The sequence below is a fragment of the Biomphalaria glabrata genome, chromosome 15, assembly GCF_947242115.1.
Source record: "Biomphalaria glabrata chromosome 15, xgBioGlab47.1, whole genome shotgun sequence".
In the NCBI taxonomy this organism is placed as follows: Eukaryota; Metazoa; Mollusca; class Gastropoda; family Planorbidae; genus Biomphalaria; species Biomphalaria glabrata.
In genome coordinates, this window is record NC_074725.1 from 9,877,691 (window position 1) to 9,899,280 (window position 21,590).

A 21,590-nucleotide genomic window follows, 5' to 3' on the forward strand; every position below is an offset into this window, starting at 1 on the left:
ACAATTTTTAGGCTATTTATAGACTTATTATTGTTATATCATGTGTATACAATATATGTGTTTATGTAATATACATTTGTATATACAGTTCCGTTTGCCACTATCCTCACTGCATCAAAAGAGTATTTACTTGATCTTGTTCTGAACTTTGCTGCCAATGAACTGTGATGGAGTGAACAGCTTTAGTGATTGGACACATTTGATGGCATGCACCACATGCTAACTAGTAGTTCTGTTACATTTTGTATTTATAGACGTTTTGTGCGTCGCCGTTGGTTCTTTAATGTTCTATACGTCGCCGTTGTTTCTTTAACGTCTTGATCGTCGCCGTTGGTTTTTTAACAATTTGTGCGTCGCCGTTGTTTCTGTAACGTTTTGTGTGTCGTCGTTTTTCTGTAACGTTTTGTGCGTCGCGTTGGTTTTTCTTGTTGGACTTTTCAGAACATTATTTTTCCCCTCTTCCGTTATGTCTTTTTTTTTATTTGCAGTCTATTTTTAAATATTTATATATTTTATTATACTTTTAAAAAAAACAACAATTTTATCTTAATTCAAGTCATTTTTTAACGTAAATTTTTACTTTTTGTGAAACTGACTCAATTTTTTTTCTTCTGTTCGATAGCCCAATCTCTGTTCTAACACAGCACCGAAAGAAAAGAAAGTGGTTCCTCTGTCTATTCAATGCACTAGTTTGGTCCTTGCTTTCATTCTCATGCCACGACAACAATGGACGAAATCCCTTGTAGGTAACGATGGAAACTATTATTTATATTTTACTGCGAAATAGAAACGGAGAAATGTCAAAGAAATAAAAAATGTAGAGTTGTTCAGGAAGGCAAAAGAGGAAATTGCAAAAAAAAATAATAATTTCTGTAATATTGCTAGAAGGTTAAGCAACAGCGCATGAAATTTAAATAGCGTAAGAATGTTAAGTATGACTTAATAGCGCATGAAAGCTAGTAATAGCTCAAGGAAATTATATTTTTATAAAGATTGTAAAACATTCATTTCCAAAAAAACAAAAGTTAAGGTACCCTTTTCAGATCTTGCGGTGGCAGATGATGTAAATCTCATTTGTTTATATGGCCGATGGCTAACGAGGGAATCATGTGGAAAGCTCAACCACCAACCGCCTTTATTGCGCTAATGTATGTCAGATACCAATTCGAGTCTGGTGGACTCAGGGGTCTCTTAAAAATCCCGAGGTTCAAAATCCCTGTCTTCACAAGAATTCGACACATTCTACCAACAGGCCACTACGACACTTATGATGTAGAATATACTACTAAAAATTACGTCCTGTACAAAAAACAACAAACAAACAAACAAACAAAAAACGACACGTTACATTTTTTTAACGACAATTTATTACATCTCTGGAGATGGTTGCCACTAATCTTAGTGTTGAACTATTTGGGTTCGTACATTATTTCGCTAATTTGTTGATTCACAGACCAAGTGCTTGACTGGTTTTAAAAGAAACGCTCTAAATAGAATGGCCTCAATGTTGCTCGTGCATAACGGATGGCTGAAGTCAAAATATCTCATGACTTATGAGCTCTTAAACATTTCAATCGGGTTTTTATGTTAATTGAAGGATTTAATTTTCAAGCTTTCTGAGAGTGAAAGAAAAACAGAAAGATAGAGAGAGAGAGAGAGAGAGAGAAAAAGAGAGAGAGAGAGAAGAAAAGCAAAACGGAAAGAAATATATAGAAAGAAAAGATGTGAAGAAAGAGAAAGGGGAGAGGGAAGAGAAAATAGAATACCGAAGGATTTATTCACCTTGTTGGTATCAAACAAAATAATCAATTACCAGTATTTATTGTTTCTCAAGGACTAAATAGAAAAATCTTTTTCTATTTTTTTTTTCCCTTTAGGCCGTAAAAGTGCGTTGATCAGGAAAAATGCTTTTTAAAAAAACGCGTTCATTCATCTTGAAAAGTCGAGTAACATGTTACATTTAAACAATTTACAAACACAGAACAACAATAACAACAAAAATCTTGTCTTCCAGCTGTCCTGCAAATGATTTGAAATTGCACTTGAGTTCAAACAACTGAGCATGTTTACATCAATATCTAATTCCTTCTGTTTGCATGCCAATATTTTAAATATGAGCTTGTGTGTCAAATGATATAAGAGGATGAATTAAATAACTGCATTCACAGTAATCAACAGAGTAAAGCGACATTTTCATATTTTAGGTCAATGCCTGACGGATGGGGGACACGACCTTGAAATGTAGGATATGTCCTTCTTTTCCTGGCAGTATGGTGACTCTAATAAAATATTATCAATGAGGTTGGCTTTACGCTTTTAGTCGGATTTTCAATCAGAAGATTAAAAAAAAACAACTAAAACATAGCAACGTGAACTCCACATTACTCCAATTGAAATTCATTTTAGAAATAGATGTATTATTTATTTAGTAGCCTACAAATAGATTTCCAGATTCTAAAGCCCGAGCTCAGTGAATTAGATGCATTAGAGCGCAACAAGTCTTTTACCCCTAAAACTGATTTTAAGCATTTCTCTAACTTCTCCGTAATTGCTCTTAATTTCATTAAATATATAGTATTAAAATAATTGTACAATTGCAAAATAAAATCAAGAAGTAAAAAAAAAAAATAAAAAAATATATAGGCCCTATATGTAAAAGGAAACGCCAACGTTTAGTCATTAAAAAAATGACACAAATGGGTTTCCATAGAAGTGTCAACCACCTGTGATGCCAAAAGAAATAAGTGGACCAAGTCGATTACTTCTCTGATAATTAGATTTAATTAGTTGGATTCAAAGAACAAAGTCTGTTTATGCTACTCAAAAATAATAATAGCACTTTCGGACTGGAATATTTTTTTTTAATTTGTCGCTTTCATCAGGTTTTGAATTTACCTTGAAAGCCTATATTTCAAACTTTATTTCTTTGTCTTTGGATAGGGCAGTCAGGCCTACACGTCTAAAATGTACACTAAATATCAATTGGAATCGAACATACCCCATTAAGTAGTTACTAGATCTTTTGACTTTTTCTGACAACACCCGATTACTAAATCCATGTAAGAAGAGTATAGAAACTAAAGCTACTCTTACTTAGATCTATATGTAGATATAGTGTAGGATTAGAACAAGATCTAAAGACATTTAGATCTAGACTAGATCTATATCTATAGCCAGAGCTGAGTTACAATGATCTGGATATGCCATCTTGGCCTTTGCACTCTATACTCAAAGACAATCCTAAAAATGGAATTTTAATTGGTAATGTAATAAAGAAGTTTTTGGTTAAATTATAAAACTCCTAATCTAGATCTAGATCTAGAATCTAGGACTAGGCAGTGATGCTAAACTACGACAGCGGGCAATCCAGCCAGTGAAGAATAGCAATTCAGCGATTTTTTTAATGCCACCCGTGGCCGTGACCCGTGTGTCTGAAATTTAGATCTAGATCTAGATCTATATAGAATTGATCTAGATCTAGATAGTCTATATTTAAGTAAAATTAGAGTTTCCCTTTCAGACCTTGTAATCTACTATAGGGCAGATGATGTTAAGGTCATCTGTTTCAGTGGCCTATGGTAAACGAGGGTGTCATGTAGCCAGCACAAAGACCAATTTTTTCCCCAACTTTTGTCAGGTACCCATTAGTCATTATTATATAGATCTAGATCTAGAGCTGGGTGGACTCAAAGGCGCCCAAAGATCCCGAAATTAAAAATCCCGGTCTTCACCAGGATTCGAAGCCAAGCGCTTTACCGCTAAGCTATCGCGCCTCCAAAAGGGAACGACCTATATTCGAACTTATTGGCTAAATTCTTCTCAGGCTTCTCAAGCCAACGCGGTAACCACTTTGCTATCGAAGAGTGTAGTCTATGTTTACAGTCTAGATTCTAGATCTACTCGCCCTAGGTTGGAAAAGGTTGGGTAAAATGTTAAAGATGTTTCGGATGTTCCTTTAAAGTTGAAGATAATCTAGATAGACTATAGCTTATCTAGATCTATATCTACTTCTTAGTCCTTAAGAGTTGAAGATAATCTAGATATAGATCTATCTAGATTTATCTAGATCAAGATCTATATCTACTTCTTAGCCCAAACCTCCCGCAGGACGACGGGGGATAGCAGGGTATAAAAGCATAGCCACCGAGAAGACCGAAACGACAGTCCAGAGCGCGTACCGCACGGCTGGATTAATAGTCTAGAACTCTTGATATTATATAGATTTATATCTAGATCTAGACTATCTCTGTTGCCCTACTCTAGCTCTAGAATTAAGTCGATAACTTTAAACTAAAAATTCTTGATTTAGAACTTAGATCTCTATTCTTTAGATTCCAGTGATAAACTTACATCTAAATTAGATTATCGGTCTGTTTTGAACAACATATTTTTTTTATCTAGTTGTAGATCTAGATCTAGCTCTCCTGGCCTAGATTTAGTCTTATTTACTAACACTAACTGATTTAAATCTAGCCTATAATTTTCGATCTAGATCTACATCATGAATCTAGAATAGATTTAGTCTCAATGTAGAGTAGGCCTATTGTAAATTTATGTTCTAAACTAGATCTAGATTAGGGCCAAGTTTACCGCTTAACTACTGAACATGAACTCCACCCCTCCTCAAATTATTCCCCCCCCCCCATTTAAAAAAAAAACATTTAACCAACATTCAGAAAAATAGATTGGCTTCATCTAAATTGAAACTGGATTAGATCGTCATCTAGATTAGGTCTAGATGTAGGCTTTGCATCTTTAGTCTTGAATCTAGATTATTCGAGCTTCTTTTTAATTTAGAATGCTGTACGAGACGAAGTGCTGAAATATCTATTTCCTTAAAGCTCGTGAAAAGAATTGAGCACTGTCATGGGATCGCCTGTCCCCGGCCATGTAGGCTACCAGTTCTGTCTCTCCCTATACCATCTACTGTAGCGACACCAGAATGACGGTACGGCACTTTAAAGAAATTCGACTGTCTTGGCATAAGAAAGACATGTAATAGATCTAGGCTTTGTTTTAGGCAGAAACATTTAAATGTCTGCTGCAAAACATTTAGTCGATCTATTTTTTAATTCCGGGCACAAAACGGTAATAAAATTGCACTTAATTTAGTAATTTAATTGATGTTTAAAACATTGGTAATAATATCGCTTTACTTGATAGATCCTTAAATACCGCAATGCAAATATAAAACTCTTTGTCCTTTGGAAAAAAAAAAACAAAAAACAGGACACCTTCGCTCTTCTTTGTCATCTCGTCGTCCCCTTCCCTTGGGGTAGAACCTGTCTCATAGTTTTAGAAACGCTGCAGCAGGGCCTTAACAAGTTGCTTGTGAGATTACGTCGCAATAGATGCCACTGCTGCCATGGTAACCCAAATTTTACACGAAATAAGACTAGTGCTCGCGTCATTTCGCTTGCAAGTCTCTTTCGAAGATGGAGGCTTCACAAGAAAGGTTTCAACAAGACATTGAATAATTTAACGCTTGCTTATAGTCAATCCGTTTTATACGAGGAAATGAAATAAATGCATGTTTAGCAATCAATTCTTTTAGATACTTTTTTTTTACAATAATATTCCACGTCTAATCTAGATCTAGTTATCGCAGTAAGTAAGCAAATTATTGTGAGGAATTAGTTTTAGATTAGAGCAGTGGATGGCCCTCGAAAAAGATTTTTAACAATCTTTATGCTTATCTCATATCGAGGAAAAATAATCCAGATATAGATCTAAGTCTAAATCTAGATCTGGTCTAGCTTCTCTAGATCTAGATTCTAGGTTTATAGATTTAATAGATCAAACTTTATCGTCATTAATTTTAAGAAGATAAAAAAAATCTTATTCAATCTTATGGTTCGATCTACATTTAGTATCAAGGATAATCTAGATCTATCTAGATCTAAACTCAATACTACAATACTAGATGACAGATCTAGATCTAGATTTTGACGATTCTGTTATAATACTATAATAATAAAAAGATCTACTAGATCTGTATGCTAATGCTTACATGTGATCTAGAATTGAGATTTATATCATGGCAAGTTAATACTAAATCTAATCTTGATCTATCTAAATGTGTAAATAGATGATGTCTACATCAAGTTAATACTAAATCTAATCTTGATCTATCTAAATGTGTAAATAGATGATGTCTACATCATGGGCGTAGCATGGATTTTTTTTCAGGGGGGAGGGAATTCCCCATTGCCATTGGCAACTTCTGAATTTGGGCGGCAAGCTGTCTTTATAAAGATCTGTCACTGGCAACTTCTGAATTTGGGCGACAAACTGTTGTCTCCTTAAAGATCTGTCACTGGCAACTTCTGAATTTGGGCGACAAACTGTTGTCTCCTTAAAGATCTGTCACTGACAACTTCTGAATCCCGATGAGTGATAGGATGCTTTTAACAGTCTTTAAAAAAGTTAAAATAGATTTAGATCTATAGCCTACGAATAAAAGGACTTTGTTATATATCTATCTATGCCTATATTGGCTATATTCATAGTCGAAATTGTTTTTCGAAACTTTCCACCAAAAATAGAACGTAGAGTTCTCGAAGTCAGCATACTACAAGTGATACATGAAAAGATGCTAAAAACATCGGAAAAACATGAATGTCTGTATCGAAGTATAGTCCAAGTGTTGGCTAACCTTAATGTCTGTATTGAAGTATAGTCCAAGTGTTGGCTAACCTTAATGTCTGTATTGAAGTATAGTCCAAGTGTTGGCTAACCTTAATGTCTGTATTGAAGTATAGTCTAAGTGTTGGCTAACCTTAATGTCTGTATTGAAGTATAGTCCAAGTGTTGGCTAACCTTAATGTCTGTATTGAAGTATAGTCCAAGTGTTGGCTAACCTTAATGTCTGTATTGAAGTATAGTCCAAGTGTTGGCTAACCTTAATAAGACATTGATAAGCAACCAAAAAAGTTTGGCATAGTCTGTACGCGAATATGTTACGCGACGTTTGAGCGCAGTCGATTTTGTGCTGAGTTATCACGGACTGTAACAGTTCTGTGATAATAATAAAAAAAAAAAAACAAGGCATTCAATAAAATTTTCTTCAATGTATTATTAGATCTAAACCAAAATGTAATATGTACCCCCCTTTTATTTATAAAAAAGGTTTTAAGTAAACTTTTAACTATTTCATCCCAAACTATGATATACCACTGCATATTGGTCTACCGTAGATTGCTTTTGTTATTAATAAAACGATTATATAGCTTTTATGGCCTAATCTGTTAAAACGGTGACATAGCTTATAATAATGTTTTTCACCTTTTTGAAGGGTCTATCAAGTACATTGTAATATAAAATAAAAAGCCAAAACGAACCACCATACTTTTTGTAAATAGCATGTGTAAGTTTGATTGACATGTGTCAAATATAGATCATGGAAGATATTTGTAATGGTGCCTTACAGTAGGGAATCACCGACTTAATAATACAAACCTAATGGCTGATTTAGAACCATTCATATTTATGCATTGTCAACAGTGCTTCTTTTTAAAATAATAAATAAATATAATATTTATGCATTGTCAACAGTGCTTTTTTTTTTAAATAATAAATAAAATATTTATGCATTGTCAACAGTGCTCCAAACGCTGGGTATTTTTCACTAGATGTTTTGTTTTTTTTACTACCCAAAAATAAATATTAGAATTATATAAATAAACTTTAAAAAAAATTCTTCTCAATATCCATGCTAATATTTAGGCGAGTAACATTTCTCTGTACCACACCAGTTCTTGCAGATGTCTGTCATAAAAACGGTTCCTTGAGGAACACTGTGTATATGATATGTTTGTTGGGGCTTTTTTCCATCCTCGACAGTGCAAGGGTTCTTTTTTGCTCCCCTATTGGCCTAATTCTCTCCTCTAACGACCGTTTCCACCCGAGCCCCACTTTGAGGCGGAATGGCATTTGACCGGGTCAAAGGTGAACAAGTATTGGAGATTTAACGGTTCTACTAAACAATGTCAAGGACGCTAAATTGAACTTTACATTTGCCAACTAAATTAAAAAAAAATAAAGCTATAATTTTTAGCAATATCTCGAAAGTTTAAGCTCGTATATTTCTCCTTCATTACCTCTAGTTAGCTGCCCATTTGTTTTGAAATATTGCAAGTCATTATATATTTAATGAAGGAAATCTTTTTAAAAGTGGAATATACGTAGAAATAGAGCTCGTGAGTATTATAAAAACTTATTATTGGCTAATGGAAAGGGGAAAGTTACTCTTCCCTGGTGCTTCCCCTCATGTCATGTTCTTGCTCTTTCAACGATGAGTCGCTGTCTAGATTAGACGAGTAATTATGTATCGTAGATTTGTGTGCGTAATTCTCGTTTAACTTTTCCCCCCACCTTTAGCTTCTAATTGAGTTCAAAGACATCCTCTTTTGACAAGATGGCATCCAAGTCTGCAAAGCCAAGCTTTGGTAGCCCTTCGCAAAAGAACAAGCCTGGAGGACCAAGTCGATCGAGAAGAACGAGAAAGACGTCAAAGCCCAGAAAGAGGACTATTGTTCTTGAAAGTTGCCAAGAGGAAGTCTCAAGCCCCGGGAAGAGCAACATTACAGTCAACGAATTGGGGAATTCCCAGTGGCATGAGCCACTTCCAATCTCAAATGACGACAGCGATAAGGGCCAACAAGAAAATCTCAGTGTTGGAGACGTCAATGTGACTCCCAAGAAAGAAATTATTCCAGGTTTCGTTGTTGACCAGTGGTGTGAACTAGGCCCTAGTATTTATCGCGATGGACACAGCCCTTCTCAGTTGGGCAAAGCGAAATCTGTCAGTGTCATTGAATTTAAAAGTTCTCCTGACTCTGGAAACTACCTTCTGGAGAAGTGCATCAAAAACGTACCTAGAAAACTGAATTTAGACATGGCTGAAAATGAAGCTGTGCAAGACAGCAAGCCGTGTCCTGAAATAAAGGTTGAAGAGGCAGAAAGTCAGTGTCTCTATCAGGCTATGACATCCCAGTTTGCACAAACTAACTCGAATATATCAACATCTGTTTCTTCCGAGTCAAAAAGTTCAGGACAAAATGTGTACCAATATAGTTCTCCTACACGTCCATTACGAAGTATGGCCATTGGTCAGTTGAGCTGTCATCCATACTTTACGTCTGATCACTATGAAAACCGTGTAACTGCGACAAGGATGCGCCCAGGTAACAAGATTGTCAGCAATGCAAAGTCAGCCACCAAAAATAATGAACAACATATTTTGTTTCAGTTGGTTCAACCAGCAGATAAGTATCGAAACACTAGTCCAGTCGTGGCTCACAATAATTCGGCCATAAACTCTTGCCAAGGGAAATCTAGTAAGACATCGTCACATCCAAATCAGGCTACAAGTTTTAATGAAAACAAATTGGAGAGAAACACAATTATTTCCCATTTTCAGGTACATAGTCAAAGTACAAAATGTAACAAACTATGCAAATCAGCCAATAGTAACGACAAAGTCAAACTTCTGTTAGGTTCACCTATTAAACCGAAAATGTCCAACGGTGAAGATTTTATCGACCCGACAAGAATCAAATTTGGACTCGATGATGGGACTGATGATGATTCGATAACTTGCAATTCCAAACTTGACAGCGAAAGTTCAGACGAAGAGTGGAAGCCCTCTAAGCTTCAAGGTAAAATCAAACCAGAACTGGATGGTCCTTTTTCACATGTTGAATCGCATAAAGACGGCAAAAAAGTTAAGAAGAGCTTAAAGCGGCGTAAAGTCACCTCAGGAAAGCTTTCAGTCACCTGTCCGACGTGCGGGAAACATTTCCGCGGTACCTACCACTTGCGACGACACGAGATGTCCCACAGTGAGAACAGACCTTACGTTTGTATGATATGTAAAAAGAGTTTCAAACAAAAAGCCCATCTCCACGGACACATGGGCGTACACAAGCGATGTAGGCAAACAAACAACGACACCGTCGAGAGCAGTGCCCAGAGTAAAACCCAGTCTTCAAAATGCCCAGGCCGCCCAAGAAAAATCTACACCGAAAAAGATCTTTCGTGCAAAAACTGCGGGAAATGCTTTAAAACGGTCTACAGGCTGAAGCGGCACGAGCAGTCCCATACAGATATCAGGCCATTCACCTGCAAAATTTGCGGCAAAGGTTTTAAACAAACAGGCCACAGAAACGAGCATCAGGCTAACCACGAGAAAGGCAACAAAAAATGTTTCCTTTGCAACATGTGCGGCGTCGTATTTCGCTGTAGATCTTCTTTCAACAATCACATGAGATCTCACAATGTAGAGAAAGTCAGGCTCCAACAAACTCGAGCTGAAGACGAAGGATGTATCAAACAGGACGGTATAGATATCAATCACTCTGGCTACGACTGCCCATATTGCCCGGACAAGTTCGCCACTGCACAAGCGTTAAACAGCCACTTAGAAACCCACGTGGAGGTCAAACATCGACGTCACGTCCAGCCATATAGCTGCGACGTTTGCAAACGAACATTCACATACAGGCATAACCTCTTGAAGCATCAGCTTGCACACAAAGCTCCGGACAAATATGCACAGTTTTACCAAAAGAAAATAGAAGCCCATGTGGCCAGCGGCAAGCCTTCCTTTAGCTGTTCTGTTTGTGCTAAAGTGTTTATAAGAAAAGAAACGCTAGCAAAACACTCAAAGATTCATTCTGGCAAGAAACCTTTTAAATGTTCAATCTGTGAAAGGGAGTTCACTCAGAACGTGCACTTAAAAGTTCATATGAGGAAACACACGGGTAGTCGCCCATTTCAATGCAAGGATTGCAACCGAGGATTTATTGACAGTACCGCATTAGCCAAACATATAGAGTATGAAGCATGTAATTCCGAGAATGCGCTCTATCGGTGCAAAGTATGTGATAAACGTCACTATTACTTGGGTAGCATCAAACAACATATCAGAAAGCACCATGGAGCAGTGACTGAAGATAGCATTGCAAAATACATCTTAAAGTTTGAACGATCGAATAAACGAAAAAACAGCCTGGATTCTGATAAATTCTCATGCAGGGTTTGTTCCAAACGTTTTACCGAGAAATGTAATTTAGTTAGGCACGTTCGAAATAAGCATTCTGAACTGTTAGAACTGCTGAGTTCCGAGAAATCTTCAGAGACTAAAGATAACTTTCTTGATTGGAGCTCTTCACAAGTGAATGACAACGATTGCGATACTTCATCGGACGTCAAATCAGCGCTTGACAAAACTGATCCCGTTGAAGTTGATATGTCTAGAGAGCTTACCGTTGAGGAATGTCAAGGGGAAAAGAATAAGGAATGTGTAACTGACAAGAAAAAGAACCATATTGAACGATCTTACGATAAGAACCTTGTTCCGGAACGATCCTACACACACAGAATGGATGGTAAGAGGATCGATGATAATAGACGAGATAATAACCTGCTGGAAGGCTTCAATACTGCAGATTTTGACCGTCTGGATGAGCATATGAGACACGAGTCTTGCCTAACTAGGTCAGGGTCACCAAATTCAGACTCGGAAAGCCCTAACGAGTCGCCTCCTCAATCCGATATCAACTTTTTATACAACATTGGTCTTATTGTGTCCAATAAAGCCAAGAAGTACAAAGAACTCGAAAATGTTTCAGACACAAACACCAACGATGACAAAGCATGTAGTGTACTTTATAAACCAGTACAAAGCAGTGAAGCCGATCAAGCAAAGGCGCAAAACATGAACGTTGCACAAAACAAATCTCCTGCTCAAGGCGATTTCATGCTAGAGTCTTTGCTATATGATAGTAACCTTTCAAAAAGCAATGAAATCCCTGGAAATATACCAACAACCAGAAGTACAACAGCGATTTGTTCAGGTTTTGGAATGTTACACAAAGAATCTATGATCGATGAGGCTAAAGTAATTCGATCTTTTAGTACTGACTATGAACCTGACTCCAAGCTAGAAAACAAAAACAGTCTATGCACAAAACCATCTGTTACTGTGTTGCCTGATAGTAATTCTTGTGATGACCACACCCTGCAGGGTTTAACCAAGATGTCGCCCTCAAAAACTATTCCTCACTCTGTTAGCTACAATGAATTTATTACTAGTGCAAATGAGCCACGTTCACATTGCGTCCCTCAAAGTACTCCTGATAATGACGTTTTAACGTCAAAGAAAGATAAGGACTCGAGAGAAGGTGAAGGTGAGAATGTTCTAAGTACATTGAACGTCCACTGCAGCACGATTGTGGATAATAGCGTCATGTCTATAAATAGTAACGAACCTACGAACAACATGGCCACTTCAAAGACTGCATTGAACGGCATTTTCAACCAGCTACAAAACTCAATGACACAAAATACTTGTCTTGTATTAGGCGACTCCAATACTGCTGCAACTTCTAATGCCTTGACCAAAGGGATGTTACCGATGAAATCAAACGATGATGATTACGAGAGTTGTCCCACAGAATCTCAACTAAACTGTTTAGGACTGTTGGCTTGTAGGGATAGCGTGGAAGTTATCAGCAAGGCCTTTTCACCATCTTCGCTATTCGACAGAGTTAAACCTTGGCTTCAGGAGCTAGTCAAGAGTTCAAAACCCGCAAAAGAAAAATGTGTAACGCAAAATGCAACACACAAGAACCAACTACACGGAAGAATCATCAGTTTAAACATAGAGGGTGGGACATGCAGGGATAATAAACAAGAAAGAGGAAAAGTTGACATGGCAAATAAATGTAGGGTGAGACATAGACCCAGCAGTGCTAGACGTAATTTAGAGGTTGCTTATCAAGCTGAGTCCTCCCAAAATTGTAACACTGAGTCCAATGAAAGCGATGAAAATCCGAACCAGCAGACGGGTGAGGTAATTACTCTTTCTGAAGAGTTCTCGAGTGCCTCTGATGATGCTCGAAAAGCAGCTGATTCGCCAAGAAAAGATCAACCACCAGGTAAAAATGGTTGTGTGGCAAAGCAAGAATCACTTAGGACAACGTGGCCTATGGTTGATACATGTGAGAAGCAACATGAAGCATCTTATTCTTCGTTTTCGAGAGAAAGATGTCAGAAGCAGGTCATGACGTCAAGTAGGGAAGCATTTAGTTTTAGTGCAAACCAGGAGACAAGATCACGGTCAATGGTCAATGCGTGTATTGAGCAACCTATTGTACCACTTGCTTGGTCCAGGGCCAATGAATGCCAGGATCCACACCTGACGTCCAGCAGAGGAACAGTTTTCAACAAGAGTCACGAGGCGCGCATAATGTCGTGTACATGGCCAGAGGTCCCTGCACAGGAGAATCATTGCTTTTCTACATCTCACGCCACACTTGAAGTGTCAAATAAAGGATATGCAGTCAATGAGCCATATCTAGTATCAAGTTCATTGTCATTGGACATAAATCACGAGTCATTGATACCAAGTACTGTTTCGACACTTCTATCCAATCAAGGGTCACCCAACTCCTCCATGTCCTCATCCCTGATGGCATCAACTACCTCGCCGTCAACACCGGACACAACCACCAAAATAAAAAGCAGTTTTCCTTGCACGGTTTGTGCTAAAACTTTCCACGCGAGACATCAGTTGAAACGCCATGAACTGACTCACACGGACCACAGACCATACAAGTAAGACTTGAAGTCTTTTTTTTTTTTTTTTCTTATTGTTTGTTGCTTTACATGCATAGTTTTACTATAATTATGACTTTCAGATGTGCATTGTTTCAAACAATGGATTGTTGTATTTTCATCTGGAATTCTTGAACACTGATCAAAGGCTGAAAAATGGCAACTATCAGCTTTTTTATTCGGCTCTATTTTAAAAAAAAATGTTATCTGGAAACTTAGAGATTGAAATATTTCAATTGTAGCAGCCTACTTTCACTTCTTGTGGATGTTCTCTTCCGTTGATAAACCTTGCTGTTACTTTGAGTTAAAAACCAACGCCCTTCTTATAAATTCACTTAAGCCTATACTCTCTCTTTCTTGGTAAAAAAAAAAAATAACAGACATGTTAACTTAATTGCAGTCTAGAATCCATCGGATCAGCTGTTAATGTTAATTTACTAGTAGAAAAAACAACAACTTTTCAATCAATGATCAGACTTTGCGAACTGTACGAATAGTATAATTATTAACTTATCGATTTTTTTGTTACTTAACCATATATGCTACACAAGAAGGCTACATATAGGGTATGCCAGAGGAGTACATATAGGCTCGACAAGAAGACTACATATAGAGTAGACCAGAGGAGTGCATATAGACTAGACTAGAGGAGCATAACCAATTTTTTAAAATTCTAAATTCGTTACGTCAAAAATGTTTTTTGTTGAGAAATGTATCTTTGTTCATAGGCCTATAGATTTTGCTTTGTTGAGATTGTATTGCTCTCTATTGCTGTATCTTTGAGTTGGTGATGTGGGTCTATCAAAATTTTGATTTTTGGAGACTGCCTGTTTTTTCCAACATTCATGAGTTTGGTGACCCTTTTTATGGCAAAATGAACATTCTGTGGTTCTGCTGCGGCATTGAGACGTGAAATGCCCTAGTTTATGACATTTGTTGCATTTGACTTTGTCATCTGATTTATATCTTGCATTTTTGTCTTGATCAAAGCAGACAAAATTTTCTTCAACAGATGGTTTGACTGACTTGTTTGGATAGGCTGCTTTATATTGTCTGATGATCTTGGTTAATGTCTGGATATCAGTAGGATTTCTCTCTATAATGTAGGATTGAATATCTTCTGAGTGAGCATGGGTGATGTTGTCGATAATAATATGTTGACGAAGAGCTTGGTAACTTTCTTCTATTTTTGCCATGGATACCCATCTATCAAACCACATTGACATATTAGCTACAAAAATTTGAGGATCATCATTTTGCTGTGGCCTTTCATTATAGAATTTCTTTCTATAGTTGGCTGAAGTTGCTCCGTATTGGCGCAGTAGAGCTTCCTTGATATCAGAGTAAGTGCTGCGTTCATTGATGGACAGTTGTGAGCAAGTGTTGACAGCTTTGCCAGTCAAAAGGGTGAGGAGTGAGCTCGACCAATGTGCTTCAGGTAGACCGGATGTTGTAGCTATTTCCTCAAATCTTATGAGATACGAGTCCATATTGTCAATGTTTTCGTTGAAAGCCGATATTTTGTTCATTAATCTGTATTTGTCAAACATACTTGAGTGACCTTGAATTGGAATGCTTTCTTTATTTTCTTTATTTTGCCTTTCGAATTCCATTTTTTCTTTTTATTTTCATGTTGTCTTTGCTTTTCGGCGTCTTGCCTTTGTTTTTCGGCGTCTTGCCTTTGTTTTTCAGATTCTTGCCTTTGTTTTTCAGATTCTTGCCTTTGTTTTTCAGATTCTTGCTCTTGATATTCTTTTTCTTCTTGTTTCTCTGCCCACTGGTCTGGCTTTGGGATTTGCTTTTCTTTGGCTAATTCTATCAATTCGAAGAGTCGTTGTGTTCTAGAACTGGAAGCCATATTTAATTTTTTTTTTTTTTAGTTTCTTGTATTGGAGCAAAATGTTCAATATCTGGATTTTGGCTTTATCTCAGATATAATAATAATATAGATCTAGGTCTTATTCCTTTTGCCAATTACATATGATAAGATTTTTCGTGAGTTAGACGTAACTCTAACGAAAATCTTTATAAAAGAATTATCGATAACCAACTGACCTGTTAAACACAGAAATTCTGTCCTCCGTTAAATAAGAATGAAGTTCCTTTGAAGAGTTTTAGAAATTGGTCCTAGATCTTGAATAAATTTCGTTAAAAGTTGTCCATGAACTTTTATTAGTCGGAGAGTGCCAGATGTAACAACATGCAGATGGTACGATGTGTTGTTATGCCGGGGATTTTACTTGAATTCAATAGTTAACAAAAAATGACGATCTAGAATCACAATTAACGATTCTTTGATAAAACAAAACTCTGGAACTTTATTTAAATACAAAGTAAGTACAGTTTATGTACAAATTACAAATCAATGAGCATGAAACATATTACAAAGGCTTTTCAAACAGAGCTCTTAGAAACGTGACTGTCTACTAACCAATTATTTTATCGACTGGCGTTACTTTCTTACTCTCGCCAATTCTCTGGCGCTAACTCTTTTAAAAAAATGTCTTTGTTTAATTTCAAATTAACCAATAGATTTCAAACTTCATAATCACGTCCCTTGGGTAAATCCTGACGTGCTGTCAAGTGTCTAAATTTGAGGGGTAAATCCCGAGGCTCATGTCGAGGGCTTATATTTCTTTCAAATGTGAAATGTACACACAATTCTATAATGTAGTCTGTGACACTCTGAATGCGAACGACTAGACAGAGCCGGACTTAGGCCACTGCAACCTATGCGGTCGAAGTGGGCCCCGCACGTTCATAGGCCCCTTGCTAATTTTAGGTGTAAATAATTAAATTAAAACATTATAACTTATATTTAATAACAGATTGATTTTCCTCGGCTTCCTGATTTTACAGGTTGGGGGGGGGGGTGTTTGGAAATCTCCTGTAATTGCAAAATTTACCAAAAAGTCCTGGAAATCTCCTGAAATGAAAATCTCTAGAAAACTCATAAAAATTTCCTGAAAAATAGACAAAATTATCACTTTGAGGTGCCAATCTTATGTGCGATAAAAAAAAACGGCATTGTCAACTTTCATTTAATAAAAATTTATTGTAAAGACGAATGTATTTTCGAATACAAAATCTTAATTTTGATATTATGCTTATCCCTACCCAGACTGGGCCCCGCGCAATCCGTTTCACATAGGACCCCGCAATTGCTTATGCTGGCCCTGAGACTAGATTTAGTGCAATACAAGATTAAGATCACATCTTCAATTATATATTATCTGTCTTCGACTGCCTGTCCTACTAACGAGATTATCTGAAGAACATTTCCGTGTCGTTTTCAGCTGTGACAAGTGTGGCCGATCATTTCGCCAGAAAGTGCACCTGAGTGACCACACCAAGAGGCACCAAGGAGAGAGGCCTTTTGCTTGCGAGGGCTGTGGGAAGCGCTTTGTTCTGAAGAATGAAATGAATCAACACGTCAAGAACCACTGCAAGGGGGCAACGAATTCGTTAGTGAAGTCTCGCCTTGACAGGTTCGTGTTAACAATACATTCGGCTACTTATACTTATTATGTTTAGTGTACATACATGCAGTGTAGTGTAAAAACATGCGGTATAATTACTGTGAATATATATGTAATATGTTTGTTATAAATATGTATTATGTTTGGTGTAAACACATGCATATGTTTACTTAACAAATGTATATAGATCTATGTACTAAAAAGTACTTAACATATTATATGTATAGAAAATAAGTCTCAATATTTCGAGTCACGACGACATTTGGATTCTTAAAGGTGACTATCATAAATACCAGTTTCAAAACAAGCTTTTCACATTGCAGTATAAAACCTGGCATACCACCCATAGTGAATCTTCGTAATGTAGTTTTTGCAATGTTAAATTTAAGACTTTTTACCTCTGGTCTTGAGGAAAGCTATTTATTTAGTATACAAAATAAGTATACATTGATATTGTTCTTATATGAGCACTCGTCCTTGACCTTATATTTCAGAGCTACTAATCAAATATACACAGTAAGTGTTGGCCAGTTAGCGCCATTGTTGTATAGATCTACTTATTTCAGCAGTGTTCCCAATGCTAAACACTTAGGTAGGTTAACATAACATCAACACTAGTGTTTCATTATTTTAAAACCTTATAAGACAAAAAAAAAGTATTTAAAAATTTTTAATTACTAAATTAATTACAAATCCCTAATTGAGCCTTTAACAGGAGTTCGTGGAGTAAATTAATGATAATAATAACTCCTAGTTCGTAGTCAAAGATGAGAACCTTTTTAATTAATAATTATCTTTCATTTCTAAGAACAAAGGAAAATGGGATTGGGGTGGGGAAAGAATGGCCTACTTTTGATTGTAACAATTCTTTTATCAAAGGAGAGTTCGTTAATTTCAAGGGAGAATAAAACTTGTTACATCTGACACCTCTAATGGGTTCCTGACAATAGTTGGCAAAAAGAAAGACGGTAGGCCCGTCGTGCTGGCCACGTGATACACTAGTTGATTGTCGGCCATAGAAACAGACGATATTTAGATCATCTGCACTATAGATCGCAAGATATGAAAGGGGAACTTTACTTTTGCTATACTTTACTCCCTCACCCAAATTTTTCCTCCAATTTATTAGCTCCCCTAGATATTTTTTTTTTCGGATTTTTTTTCCAAGCACTCTCTTCCGCTTAACTTCCTTTGCTCGAAGCTTGTGTTTTTTTTTTCTTCTTTAAAAATTTTCTTCGTTATTTTCAAGGATTTAATGCATTTTTCATTTATCCTCCAGAACATTTCGATCGAATAATCAAATAAATGCTTAAACACTATGCTGAGCAACGCTTAAATCCATTCTTAAATCAATTGACTGTATCTGTCCTTTTTTTAAAATTCCATACGAAGTTTAAAGCTTAATTATTATTTTGTTACTGAATAGATCAACCCTCAAATCTACTGCCCTCTACAAGTATTAACTACGATGAAACCAAACAGGTGTTGGACATTGACCATTCAAATGAACAGCCCATTGCTCGGATTAACGGTGAGGAAACCAAACACGAGGTGGACATGGGTCACTCACCCAGTGTACGTGTTAAAGATGAGGAAACCAAACACGAGGTGGACATGGGTCACTCACCCAGTGTACGTGTTAAAAATGAGGAAACCAAACACGAGGTGGACATGGGTCACTCACCCAGTGTACGTGTTAAAGATGAGAAGCTTCAACATTTACTTGACATACATCTAGGTCACTCCCCTGGGCTGCCAAGAACAAGAATTAAAGACGAGAAAGACGAACACGTCTTGGGCATAGGTTACTCACCTGTAGTGACCAGTGTACCATTTAAAGAAGAGGACACTAAACACGCGGAATGCTAGACTGCTACAGCTCTGCTGCTTTATTTGAAGTCATCAGTAGGGCTTACTTGCAAGACGTAAAATAGTACAATCAATCAACAAGAGGATGAAGATAGTTTGACTTTGACTTCTGATGTTCATAAGTTTATCTAGATACTAAAAGTAAGTTGCTAGAGATCTGTGTTTATGTATACATAATAAGATATGTTTATTTTACATTGTAAAAAGTCGAAATAAATAAAAGATGTCATATTTTATTTTATAAACATTACTTTACTCACAAAGATCTATTTAATGATACTATTCTGTGTCTATTTTTAAATTTTAGGAATAAAATGAGGTAGATAATGAAAAAAAAATGTAATTAAATTATTTTTTTAAAGTGTTGATTTATTGCATTGTGTTAAATTATTAAAATAAACGTATATGCTATACATTTTAATGTCTGTTTTATTTCATGTTACTCATATACTTGTCTATTACTATATGACTAATAGGCCTACTAATTTTGTCAGGTGTGTTGTTACTAGACATGCTCCTAATACTGTCATCTGCTTGCAGGATCGTATCTGCACAATGCACATTAACCAATAAATCTGTTTATATTTAGGCCTATAATATTAATACTACGTTGGATCAATTGGAGAGACTCGCTCGCTAATTATTTGTCTTAAAACAATGCATAACATATTACAAAACATTACAACAATAGACAACGAAATGTTGGGCTTAAACTCGTAACACAGCTTTATTTCAACATTGCATTTGAAGAGAGTTATCGTTTATTCATTAGTTTTTATCACCAGTGGAAGAGTTCTAAGAGCCTTTTGTGCGTGTGCCTGTACGGTAACTTCCTTTACGATAATAAAATGTTAAAATCATGCCGCAAATGCTGCTTTTATATTTTTGCAACTGTTTTGTAGCTTTCTTAATTGAATAAGTAATGCATGTACTAAGCAAAAACATAGTTTATATTAGATATACTTTTTTCACCATTATAACTCTTTATATTGATATAATATTATAAATTTCTGTATATGTAATATAAGTCAGACAAATTTCAATGACTAATGCTTGAAACTGAGTCACATATCTCAATCTCTGCCTGTGGTTCCGTCTGGAGCATTGGCCACCAGCCAGCTTACTCCAGTCGTCTCGGTTTTGAGCGAGTCTCTCCAACTGATCCCACGTCTTGCCCATCTGCTTGGTATCTACTTCCGAATTGCATCGCCATGTATTCTTGGGCCGTCTCCTCCTCCTCTTTCCTTGGGAGTTCCAGGTGAGGGCCTATCCATCTACAGCGTCTCTGAAAGATATCTGCAATGGGCTGCTGCTTTGTTCTTTGCATGTATCTCCAAATCAACAGACATTACGACCTAGCTGACAAGAAATTACACACATGCAGTGAGTTTTGGTAGGGTAGCATATTTTAGTGGTCTCCCTCGTTCTAGATATATATAGTCCAGCTTAGGCGCCAGATTGCTTTAACTTAAAAGTGCATGGGACCCTGGGCCGTAAGGGAAGATTATATATGCAGTAGGCCTACCACATCACGCTAACGGGCTCGTCCGACCTTACGCTTATTTTTTGTTACAAGCATAGTACCTTATGTAAGTACTGTACAATTGGCCGTTTGACTACAATACATAGCCTAGCCCTACTGTATTGTAATGTTCTGATCGAACGATTTTGTATTTAAGGTTAGTGAACGTAACTTAATGATTCAGAAACTATTGTGTGATGAAAAATCAACAATATAGATACTAATAATAGTAACTATTAATTGCGAAGAAGAATCTTAAGACTTGCAATAAAACTTTGACCAAGTTTAACAAATCCTCATGAGAACTGATCTGGTTTTCGAAGCAGACGTTAACAGGGGATCTCCAATCGCGGGGCCCCTCTCATACGCGGTTGCCCCACTTGCCACCCCCTGGCTTTAACTGACATAGAGATGCTACAGAAAGATTCTAGGTATCACTTTTAAAGACCGCATCACAAAGGAGCTAGCCAGGAAAATCAGTGACTTGGCAGAATTTAAGTCTTTGGTTAATATGCATGACTAAATGCATGACGCGTAGGACGTAATCATTTTCTTTTTTGAAGTAACGTCTGTATTATATAAGATAAGAAGAGGTTAGAGACAGGGTTATTACAGCGATTGGTCCCCACGATGACCTGCAAACTAAAACGGTCCCAATGGTCCAAAAGACTAAAAGAGTATGTAAGTATATGTCTATAGCCAAACCTTCAGCAGGATGACAGCGGGCATGGTTTGGGACCAATATGATCTTATATATTAGGCCTACAGACGGTACTTCAAAAAAAAAAAAAAGAATATAATTAGGCATACGTCCTACGCATTTCATGTGTCAATGTAGGCCTATGTTAATCGGTAACTTAAACTCTTCTTAGTCATTGGTTTTCCTGGCTGATTCAGGCAACCCATTCCGTACTCTAATGATGACAGTCTGAAGTGCATTCTTGCACAGCTTGGACATTGTCCACAAAAGCGAAATTAATTAATAAGATTGATTTTAATTTGATGCATTAACACGTAGATCTAGATCTATTAGAAGTGGACTAAAATAGTACTTTTGACTTAATACCAGCCTAACCTGACATTAAATATTTTGAATGTTT

General features: G+C 36.7%; 1 protein-coding gene across 5 annotated transcripts; it reads left to right on the forward strand.

The window, feature by feature from the left end:
* Positions 1 to 608: 608 nt before the first annotated feature.
* On the forward strand, positions 609 to 19,383 carry LOC106055724 (uncharacterized). Of its 5 annotated transcripts, none has more exons than XM_056012697.1 (5): positions 609 to 742; positions 8,380 to 13,620; positions 16,917 to 17,108; positions 17,594 to 17,691; positions 18,526 to 19,383. In XM_056012697.1, exons 2-5 carry the CDS (start codon positions 8,417 to 8,419, stop codon positions 18,966 to 18,968), a joined length of 5,937 nt encoding a protein of 1,978 aa, XP_055868672.1. In that variant the 5' UTR covers positions 609 to 742; positions 8,380 to 8,416; the 3' UTR covers positions 18,969 to 19,383. The 5 variants fall into 5 exon arrangements, with proteins under 5 accessions (XP_055868672.1, XP_055868673.1, XP_055868671.1 ...); XM_056012698.1 differs by having other exon boundaries at positions 614 to 746; XM_056012696.1 differs by lacking the exon at positions 609 to 742 and adding an exon at positions 3,049 to 3,261.
* Positions 19,384 to 21,590: the final 2,207 nt, after the last annotated feature.